This window comes from Antechinus flavipes, chromosome 2 (assembly GCF_016432865.1).
Source record: "Antechinus flavipes isolate AdamAnt ecotype Samford, QLD, Australia chromosome 2, AdamAnt_v2, whole genome shotgun sequence".
Taxonomy (NCBI): domain Eukaryota; kingdom Metazoa; phylum Chordata; class Mammalia; order Dasyuromorphia; family Dasyuridae; genus Antechinus; species Antechinus flavipes.
In genome coordinates, this window is record NC_067399.1 from 141,216,776 (window position 1) to 141,227,386 (window position 10,611).

The 10,611-nt window shown below is 44.6% G+C and overlaps 1 protein-coding gene across 2 annotated transcripts in view; it reads right to left on the reverse strand.

The window, feature by feature from the left end:
* Positions 1-10,369, reverse strand: part of GFRA2 (GDNF family receptor alpha 2) — a 104,903-nt gene extending 94,534 nt beyond the window's left edge. Inside the window, exons 1-2 of one of the 2 annotated variants that reach the window (XM_051975659.1) lie at positions 9,666-10,369; positions 3,189-3,503 (exon numbers count right to left, since the gene is read on the reverse strand). In XM_051975659.1, the coding sequence (XP_051831619.1) occupies positions 3,189-3,503; positions 9,666-9,705 (355 nt within the window). In that variant the 5' untranslated portion in view covers positions 9,706-10,369. The remainder of the gene's footprint in view (positions 1-3,188; positions 3,504-9,665) is intronic. The other variant, XM_051975660.1, reaches the window with a different exon arrangement.
* Positions 10,370-10,611: the final 242 nt, after the last annotated feature.

A 10,611-nucleotide genomic window follows, 5' to 3' on the forward strand; every position in this document is an offset into this window, starting at 1 on the left:
CTGTATTTACTCAAAGAATTATGGAGGAAGAATCTCACTGAAGTTAAGTTTTGGAGAACTAGTAGTATGCTCTAGAATTTTTAGCAAAGAAAAGCTTTAGGAGGCTGCTGGAGAATGGTCACACAATGGAAAGAATTGGATTTGGAGTCAGAAGACATAGATTTGAATCCTAATTCAACCCATAATCATGTAATCTTGGGCAAACCACTTCCCTACTTTAACTTCAATTTCCTTTTTGGTAAAATTAGAGAGTTAGACTCCTTTGTATTATGATAAAAACAATGGCTAGCATTTACATAGCACTTTAAGAGTTATGAAATACTTTCCAAATATGATTTCATTTGATTCCTACAACTCTGGGAGGTAAGCACCATTATTATTCCCATTTTATAGATAAGGAATTTGATGCAAATAAAGTAAAAATCACACAGCTATTAAGTGTCTGAGGCTGTATTTTAAATCTCCTCTTCCTAACCCAAGTCCAACATTATACCTACTGACCACTTTATATTCTATAAAGATTGGGGGAGTAAAAAAAATATTTCTAGGCCTTCTAGTCAAAAAAGAAGTATCTCCAATCAGAAACTCCAGAGATAGTGGATAGAAAAGCACTTTCAAAAGCATTGAATTCTATATAGGATATTTATACTATATTATATTTATATATAAAACTATATTTATGGATATCAGATACTGGAGTGGTTTTGATTTCCTTCATATTTTACAGAGGAGGAAACTAAGACAAACAGGATTAACTGATTTGCCCAGGGTCATAGAGCTAGGAAGTATCTGAGGCTGGATTTGAACTCAAGAAGATGAATCATTCTGATTCCAAGGCCAGCATTCTATCCACTGTACTACCTAACTGTCCCTCTAGAGGTGAGTTGTCACTAGTTACTGAGAGACTACTTGAAGTAGACCTCTGTCCTTCTTCCTGCAACTCCCAATCTCACTCTGCTCCCCCTGTGCTTTCAATTTAACTTAAGACAAAACAGAAAATTTCCAGGAGAAACCAGATATCTAAGCTTATTATCTCAGTAAGGTTGTTTTCACATGGAACACTAAGTCAAATTGTCTTTGGCCTTGGGATGGTTTCACCTTTGCTGGAGAATAAGATGCAAAAATATTTATAGTATGTCTTTCTTGCTTTTTCCTCATTGCTAACTGGAACTGTCTTCCAGAGAACTGAGGATGATAAAATAAGGTACCTCATAGGTCAGTACAACCAGGCAGCTAAAGGATGCAGAATTCTGAGTTCAGATCCTGCCTCAGACACTTATTACTTGTTTGTAGTGCCTGCTGAAAAAGTCATTTAAAGTGTGATCCTAAGCAAATCAAAAGAAAGTTGCACTTGGGAGTCTTCTTCCAGGAATTCTGAAGAAAGCTCTTGGAAAGGAGAAATCACTGCCTCTCCAAAGCAACCCTTTTCCATTGTAGACAGTAGTCGTTCACTTCCCCTTTCCTCTAACTCACTCTCTTTATCTCCCACCAAGTGATCCTAATCCTGCTGTCTAAGGCCAAGCAGAACACTATAATCTCTCTTCTATATGAAAACCCCAGGAAATCTTCTCAACCCTAGATTAAGCATCTCTGTTTCTGAAAATGATCACCATATAACATAACCTGGAGTCAATTACAAACAAAGCAACTGTATTTTGTGGTGTTACACTATCATTTTCAACTACATACCCCAATTTCTATTTTTATGGCAAATTCAATTTAGATTCCCCAAGTCTGTCCTCTGTGGTAGGTTTGACCTGAGTGGGATTTTGGATGAATCTCTTAGGTTTCTGAGCCTTCCCTCTAAGCAACCCCTTCTTCCAGCCTCCAAAAGGAGACTCTGCAGTGAGAAAGACCCCAGCCTGGATTTAGAAGTCAGAGTAACATTGTGGCAAATCAAGAGGTTATCCAGAACAAGGACTGGCTTACTCATAGCTTGTACTGAGAGCACAGCACTCAGCTTAATGATTCAAGTCCCTAGAACTGCCACCAAACATTGTTTTGAAGCCAGGATAATTAAATGAGAAGAGTCGCCTAATGAGAAGAGAACCACTGAGAGAATTTCTCAATGACAACGGTGCAGTAGGGCCACCATTTAAATTTCTCCTCAGCCTTAACTCCTGTGTTCCTCAGCTCTGCTAGGTGAACCCTTATCTTATCTTTCTTGGAGCCAGGTTTCCCCACTGGGCTGTTTCCACCACCCTCTTTTCCAGTTTCCCTTTACATTTTGTCTTCCCTCATTAAATATAAGTTCTTTGACTTTTTTATTTTCTGTCCCCAGAACTTAGTATAATTCTTGGCTGGTGAGAACTTAATAAATGCTTTATCTCTCCACCATCCATCTTTCTATATACCTATCCATCTATTTATCCATCTATCTGACTGCCATCCATCCATCCACCCATCTATCTATTCATCCATTAGTCTATCCATCCATCCATCCATCCATCTATCCATTTATTGATTGATCTATCTCCAATAGCAGATTTCCTGTTTGGGTTATACAGAGGAATGAATGAGTTTCCCTTATTTACAACTGTTTTTCTTTAGAGTGTAAATCTGAAGATGACCTGCTGGTTCTATCTGTGGGGGGGCCTCACACTCAGCCTTCCTCCCATCAGTTTTCATTTCACTTTCTCGTCACCCTCCATCATTTCTGTATGAGGGAAAGAGCAGCATGTCTTTGTGCATATATCTCTGACGACTTTTCTCCATCCTCTTGGTCCCTTTTGCTCCCTTCTTTTTGCCTTTCTCCTCTCCCCTCCAATACCCCCAACCTCTCTTGCCTTTGAGTTCTCCATCATTTCTCACTTACTTTGCCGCTTTCATTGAAGCCTTAACAATCAGGCAAAGGCTGCCCCTCTGCATTCACACTGCCTGTCCCTCTCAGTTCTGAGTATATGTGAGGTCAGAGAATCAGGAGATGCAGATTCAAATCCAAGCCCTACTACTTCTCAGCTGGTGGGGGTGTCCTTAGGCAGTTCATTCCCCCTCAGTTTCCTACCCATAAAATGGGGACAACACTTACACTTACCACTTTCACAGCTGTAGAAACTGCAGAGAACCTCTCTACTCCATCGGCCCATCCCTTACATGCACACCCAAGACCCTCCAGTCTTTCCCCATGGCTTTGCCAACTATTCCACAGGCCCTCCACCAACCCCCTCCAGCCCAGCTTTTTCACTTACCCTCTGTCAGCCCCAAGTGGATGCTCCAATAGATCTGTAAACACTGCAGCTCCTTCTTCATGCCCCTCTTACACCGGCAATCATACAAGGGACTTTCCTGTAGTACTTCCAAGGCGGCCTGGCACTCCTTGTTGGCGAGCATGGTGTTCCGGTCTCGGCCCGCCAGGCACTGCCGCAGGGTGCGGTACCTGGAGCTACAGTTGGACTCAGCTGCACACAGCTCATTTGCCCGGACACAGTCTACGGGGGGCCGCCAGCCGTGGAGCTCTGAGCCCTGCAGGGAGGAGGGGCTGGCCAGGGAACGCAGGGACTCGTCTGGGAAGTGGGTTGGGGGTGGGAGGGAGGGAAGAGAGGTATGAATGACAGCAGCCAGGACCACCAACCAAGGGAACAGGTCTAGGGAGGTGGTTTTGGGCCCTACCAGGGACTTCACACCCATTATAGAGGAAGAACAGTGAGGCTTAGTGAGACTTTCTTTGTTCTGCCTCCCCTTAACCTCAACAGAGAATCATTAGAAAGACTGGGGGAGGGGAGGGGAAATTCAAGAGATTCTGTCCACAAAGTGAAATGACACACATTCTTTAAAGCTCAAGAAGATTCAGAATTCATAAATTTACCAGTCTAACTCTGACCCAAAATACAAAAAGAAATCCAAGAAGGCTACCTTTCATTCACCAGACTAGCTCTCATCCAAAATCCAAGAACGCCACCTCTCAAACTAGTGCAGTTAGACCATGGTACCTTGGCCCTTTCTTTTCACTCTCTCAACTTACTTATTTTCACATATATTCAGTAAACAGCTATTGTGTGCAAAGAACTACATCAGTTACTAGAAAAGATAAGTGGCTTAACTAAGACACGGCTCTTGCCTCATGGAGCTCACATGAGAGATGGGGAAACAGATGGCTGAAAACAATTCTGACTTGGATAGAGTCAAGACAGTTTATTCAAAACAAAACAACTCTGTAACAATGCAATTTCTGTCACCCATTTTACAGATAAGAAAACTGACTCTCAGAGAAATGAAATGCCTTGCCAATGGATGAAGCAGAGAACAAGGGGAGAATTAAAACCAGATTTTCTGACATCACATTGTATTTAAAACAGCATCCATATCAAGGTTACCACAAGATAATAACAATCGTAAGAGAAAAGGTCTCCCCCTGCGTCCTGAGTTCTAAGCTGAGACTAAGTCCTTTATGAGAGTCCAAAGAGTTCATTCATGGCCTTCATAGAAAAGCTAGAAACTATAGGGCTTCCCTGGACCTAGAAGAGGGAGGTTCTGATTGCTCTGCCTCAGTAAATCTCCAATCCAGCTCATAGTCAATAGTGACACCCATCCACCAGGATACAATATAATCCTGGAGAACCCAGAGCTACTGAGGCAGATGAACAGAAGTCCCACGATCTGGGGGCTGCCCTGATGTGAGAAATGCTCAGATCACATTTCCCTAGCTTCTCTTACTTAGGCCTAGAAATGTTATTTTTCTAATTCTGTTATAATACCCTCTGTGGGAGCTTCCCAAGATACCCTCTACATCCATCGCCTGCTTCACTACTATATTCCACTAGAAAAACAGAACTCCCTCCCCTACGTTCTCCCTCTTGTTGGTCTTTCTCCATTATCTCTGTTTCTTTTTCTTTCTGATTGTGATGTATAACAAACCTGCTGGAAAATAATTTCCCTATTTTGGTTTTCACCGTCTCCCTACTCCTTTTCTCTTGCATCTCTCTGTCTCTGTCTCTCTGTCTCTCCCTCTTGCTCTCTTCCCCCCTCTCTCTTTCCCTCTCTCTCCATCCCTTTCTCTCTGTCTCTTTTTCTCCCTCCCGTTCTCTCCCTCTCTCTATCTCCACCTCCTTGCCCTCTTCCCCCTCCCCCCCCCTTAAATGGCCTTAGTAGTAAATCAAATATAAAAGATTCACTTCCTCTAAAATCAGAGCTGGAAGTAGAGGAAGGGACTTCTTTTTGGACTTTCATCATCAAAGAAGCTGAACCACCTTCCTTTGGATTACAAGACTCCCAGGCTTCAGCACACACACACACACACACACACACACACACACACACACACAAGTCCAAGTCCACTCTCTGCTTAGACCATTCTCTGATCTTTCCTAACTGAGCAGAATTACTCACTCCAGCTCTAATCTGGCCCCCAGCCCATCCCTGCTCCAAGGCCCTGCCTCAAGGGCCGGGGAAAATTCTAGAGGATATCCTTTAAGGTACGTTTGAATTTCCCATCAAAACCCACTAGAAGTAAAACTGATTTCCCGTGAATTCCACCTTCCCCACCCCACTTCTTTCTTCTCTTTGCAGCCCTGCTTGAGGGAGGGGGAGGAGGGGGGGGTGCTTCAGCAGGGAGACAGCGACACCTAGAGGCAATGAGTAGGATTGCCTGGCCCTTCAGGACCCACTCCCTTCTCCCCATCTAAAATACAGAAGACTCTTGACCTGAGTCCAGGTAGAAGAGAAATGGGATTTCTGAGTAGATGAGCAGATGGAAAGATGGCACATCAGAAAAGGTTTCCTTCACATGCACTGAGCACTCTTATGTCCAAGATAAATTCCCAAACCAGGATGGAGATGGGAAGAATACGAAAAGGTTGCAACCTAGGTTCTTCCAGGGAAACAGGCTCATGGAAGTTCTATGAAACTCAGAGGGGAGTATTAAGGTTGTAAGTTTGCCCATTAGCTCAAAGCAGAAGCATTATTCCAGTTTCTAGATCATTACTAGGACTGTCCCCATGAAGCTGATTCAGTCTTGAGCATCTAAGAGCAACTGAGCTGACACAGCCCTGGCAAACCCATCCAGGCCACTTGGCCTGCAGCTCTTGGACTTCCCTGACTGACACACATCCAATTCTCACCTCTCCCCTTTGTAGGGGACTCAAAACTGCATCCCTGGCTATAATCTAAAGAATTTTTGCTAATATGAGGTTTAAATGATACATTCTTGAATCCTTAGAGGCTCGGTGCTCAGAAAACCCTTCTCTTAAGGGAAGTATCTGCAGAGAATGGAAAACAGAGCTATTCGAATGCTGCACAAGTGTCTAGAACCCCAAAAGACAATTCCTTCTGGGCTTCAGTGTCTACAGCAGAGGCCTTGGTTGTCCTTTAGATGTCCAGTTTCATAGCCACAGATGATCAGTGTGATGATCATCTCTGAAAGATACTAGTTCCTCCTTCATTCACCCATCTTTTATCTATCTACTTCTCCTTCTGATTGCTTTGGTGACCCTATTAACACCCCACAAGAATGACAACTTCTAAATGCATATGCAATTGATTCTCAGAGTCACCAAGCAAAGATGTGTGGCTCTGGGTAAAAGTGGTTCCTGGGATAGCTTCAAACTCTAGAACAGGAAGAGGTTCACATCCTCCAAGGAAAGAAACATATACTCCACTAACCCAAAAGTGAGAGGATACCATGAAGAAGTGATGTATCTTCCCCCTAAAGCCAAATACCAGCCAGAAATGGAACCTCTGACCAACCTAGCCCGGCTGGCCTGCTTTTCTATTTCACAGTCTCTCTGAGCATTCATCACTGAGAGTCCAGGAGGCTAGCACTACATAAATGCCACTCAGTTACTGGCGCCAGTCCCTTTGTGGAAGAACCCCTCAAAATTAAGCTATTTAGAACACACTTTACCAAGAAGATATTAGAATCCTCTTTATTTGGACTCCCAAAAAAGGGTCAGATTGGGATTACTTTTTCTTCAAGCTGCAGGGAAGCCGTAACTCTAAGAAAAATCACTTAATGGTGGTCCTGGATGAGTTTCCTTGGAATTAATCTAATCTCTTATAAAATTAGCTTGATCTGTACCCCTTCGAACTCCCAGACTTCTTAATACTATCCTATAATGTGGTTTCCTTCCTACCCCAAATCCTGCTTTAGAAAATTAAGAGGTTTCAGAAAGGGGGAAGAAATGAAAGGCAGAGATCAGAAGAGAATGCCAGACTCTGGTTCCAATCCCCTTTTTATCCATCTCTGCCTTACTCCTTTTTCCCACTAACCAACACACAAGGAACAATCCAACATTCATAATTCCTTTCATCTTCTTCCCCAAGGAACTGCAAAGGATGGGGGAATCTTGTACCTTTCCCCAAAGCATTCACCAATTCAAAGCTCTATCTCAGTACCTTCTTCTGGGAGACAGAGAAATTTACCCCATCTTAGTTCAGTATTATTCAGTATTGTCAAATCTTGCTTTCTTAGGTGCCCTGGAGGTCACAGAAGAGACTCAACCAGTTTTGCTGTCTAAAAGACACAAATATCAAAAGTATTGCTTTGATGAAAATGTTTCAGGACCCCTAGCTAATTTTCCTGAAATCCAGTTATTCCTTTATTCTTAGGCCCTCCTGGGCCATAAAAGACTAAGACTTAAAAATACTAAAATGGGAGAATGTCAAATTTGGAGAGGGAAAAACCCTTTGGGAAAAGAAGCTACATGCAGGGGTTTCATATACTGCCTGGGTCTATAAAAAAAAAGCCTACAAGGCTAGTAAAGGGGCAAAGAGGCACAAGAGCACCCTTGAGTTGAGACTTTTTTTTCTCCTCCACCACCATCCCCTCTCAACTCCAAAAGAATGAGTAATAGTGGATGGTAATCTAAATCTATGTCCCAGAGCAGGGAGTGAGTGAAAAGACCAAACCAAGCCAAAGCACATCTCCTATTGCTCCTAGACCCCATCACCCCAAAAAGGCTCACTTCTTAAAGCAGGATCTACCTCTGGGGTGGGGCAGGGTGGGGCTGGGAGGGATTGAAGAAGGAAGCCCACGGATTGTCAATACACTAGAGTAGGATCACTGTAACCTAGGAGAGGCAAGCTTCCTCTAGGCAAAAGCTCAACTAGATTGCTGAGGCCTCAGACTCCCCACTCAGGTAGTTGTCCTTTTTGTCTCTGTCCTAAGTCCCTGGTCACCCCTGACAACATCTACCTCCACATCCTTGTTGTGCTGGGCTGACAATGAGCACCACAATCCAAGAGATCTAAGGGCGCCTCGTGTTGGGGCATGTAATTCAGACACCCCCAATCCAAGGGTGTATCATGGCATGAATCCACTGGGACCCTATTTGAGCTATCATGTTTTGCTCACTTTTTTCTTTTAACAAAACCAATGTGATGAGGATCTATAAAATTAGATATAGGTACGTATGTTGTGTGTGTGTGTTTTAATTTATCTCTCTATATAAACTCCCATTAACCAAGAACCACTTCTCTGTGGTCACTGCAGACTGAAGGCCTTGCAAACATGCATTTCTTCCCCTCCCCCACATCTTCACCCTGGGCACTCTTCCCTCCCATCCTCTTCTCTGTTACCTCTTTCTGAGAAACGGGATGGGGGGGGGGGGGAAGGTGAGAGAAAAGGTTGGGGGAGAGGGACCATGGAGAGGGAATAGCCCTTGAGATTCATATGCTCTGGTAGGCTTCCCCAGCATAAGGCTACAAAAGCAAAAGTGGTTTCTGTCGCTGTCCATCGTCAATTTCCCCCTACCACTTTTATCACTGCTCCCCTGCTCCCAGCAACTTGGGCCCTCCTAGCCCAAGGAACTAAACTTTACACACCCACTTCTGCTACCATTAGGCAAAAGACCAGGCCCCCAGGCTCAACTCAGACTCACAGAGGAGCCAGAAAGGATCGTTTCCAAGTCCAGCTTATTCCTACCCACCGACCTCAAAAGGATCCCTCCCTAGCACTCATAACCCTGGAAGCAAAGATCCAAAAAAGGAGTTAAAAGGTTAGGGGACGAGAGGTGTCAAAGGTGGTCGGCAGCATGTATCTTGCAAACTCTTAAAAGGCGATCTGTAGGGAAGGGATTGGAGCAGAAAGAGTGATTATTTTCTAAAGATTGATTGGCAGGTCCCAAGATCTATAGCGGGAGGGTCCTTGATATTCAGAGCTTTCTTTCCCGGGGTAGTCAACCAGCAGCTTTGGAATACGCTTCGGAATCCATGCCCTCCCCTCCATCTCCTGCATCTATAGTCAGGTTTGATTCTGCGCTACGTTCCATTCCTCAGTTCTTTGCCTAGCCTCCCGTTCTGACTAGGCGTTTAAAAAAGAAAAAGAAAAAAAAAGTTGTCCCAATTAAAAGCCATTGTTTGGGAATAAATTGGTCTCGTGATTGTAATGATAATGTTTAAAGGGAGGAGCACGGGTCCTTTTAAAAAATATTTTTAATCTCTTCTTTCTACGTGTCCATCTCCCCTGACTCGGGTCCAAATCCCCTAGGTTCCCTCTAGTCCCCTAGTTCTGCTCCCCTTGCCCCAATTCTGCTCGGACCCCGGGCCCGTGGCGCGCGTCCCTCCGCCTAGGTCTGGCTCTCCGCCCGTGTGTCCCCGGCCCCGCTCCCTCCTTGCTCTCACTCTCCGTCTCTCCCGCGCTCCCCAAGCTTGCTGCTCCACCCCCACCCCCACCGTGGCCCCTCTGGCTTTAGCTAGCCAGGAACCTAGCTCTCCAGCCCGCGATTACTCACCCAAAAAGAAGAGGATGCAAAAGGTGTTTGCTAAGATCATGTTAAATAAATCCAACAGTTTTTGCCCTTTCCCTCTTGGGCTTTTAAAAAAAAAAAACAACACAACCAATAACAATAATAGTCAAACAGCAATAATCAGTCCCAAATCCAATGCGGTGATCCCAGATATTCCACCAGATGACGATCTTGTGCCCCTGCTATTTTCTCCTCTGGCTGGAAAGGGATGTTGAAGGGGTGGGGGTAAAGGCAGGGCTGCTGGGGAATCTCTCGCTGGTCCCTTCTCAAAAAATAAAATAATTTAAAAAAAAAAGAAGAAGAAGAAAGAAACCGATATCACTCCTTCTGTTAGACGTCTCTTTAGCCCTTCTCCAGGGATGTGCGAGTCACAGCCAGTACTATTCCAGAGCCCCTCCAAATAAGAGAGACGGGGCTAGGAAATGGAAAGGGACGAGAGAATAGGGTGGGAGAGGAAGGATGGGACTGGCCGGGGGTCGCAATAAAATGCAAAAACCGAAAGAAATCCAAAAACGGGTGGTTAAGCCAAGGAGCAATCCAATAAGAGCTTGGTCGAAAGAGAGTAGAGTCGCTTCTTTCTCACCAAAATGAAGAAAGGATTAGAAAAATCTTCTCCCGCTAAGCCTTGCTCGCCTCACTTTTTTTTCTGATGGAATTCCAGTGACCGTATGTCTCTGCGCCTCTCTCTCTCTCTCTCTCTCTCTCTCTCTCTCTCTCTCTCTCTCTCTCTCTCTCTCTCTCTCTCTCTCTCTCTCTCTCTCCCCTCCTCTCCCTCTCCTTCTCCCTTCTCCCTCCCTCACCCCCACACACTGTCTCTCACTCAAATCTCTCTCTCCCACTGCCCTCTGTTCCCCTTCCACTCTCTCTTTTACCCTCTCGCTCCCTTCTACAGGGCTAGAGATACTCTGGCATCTCAATCGGCGCGAGAGAA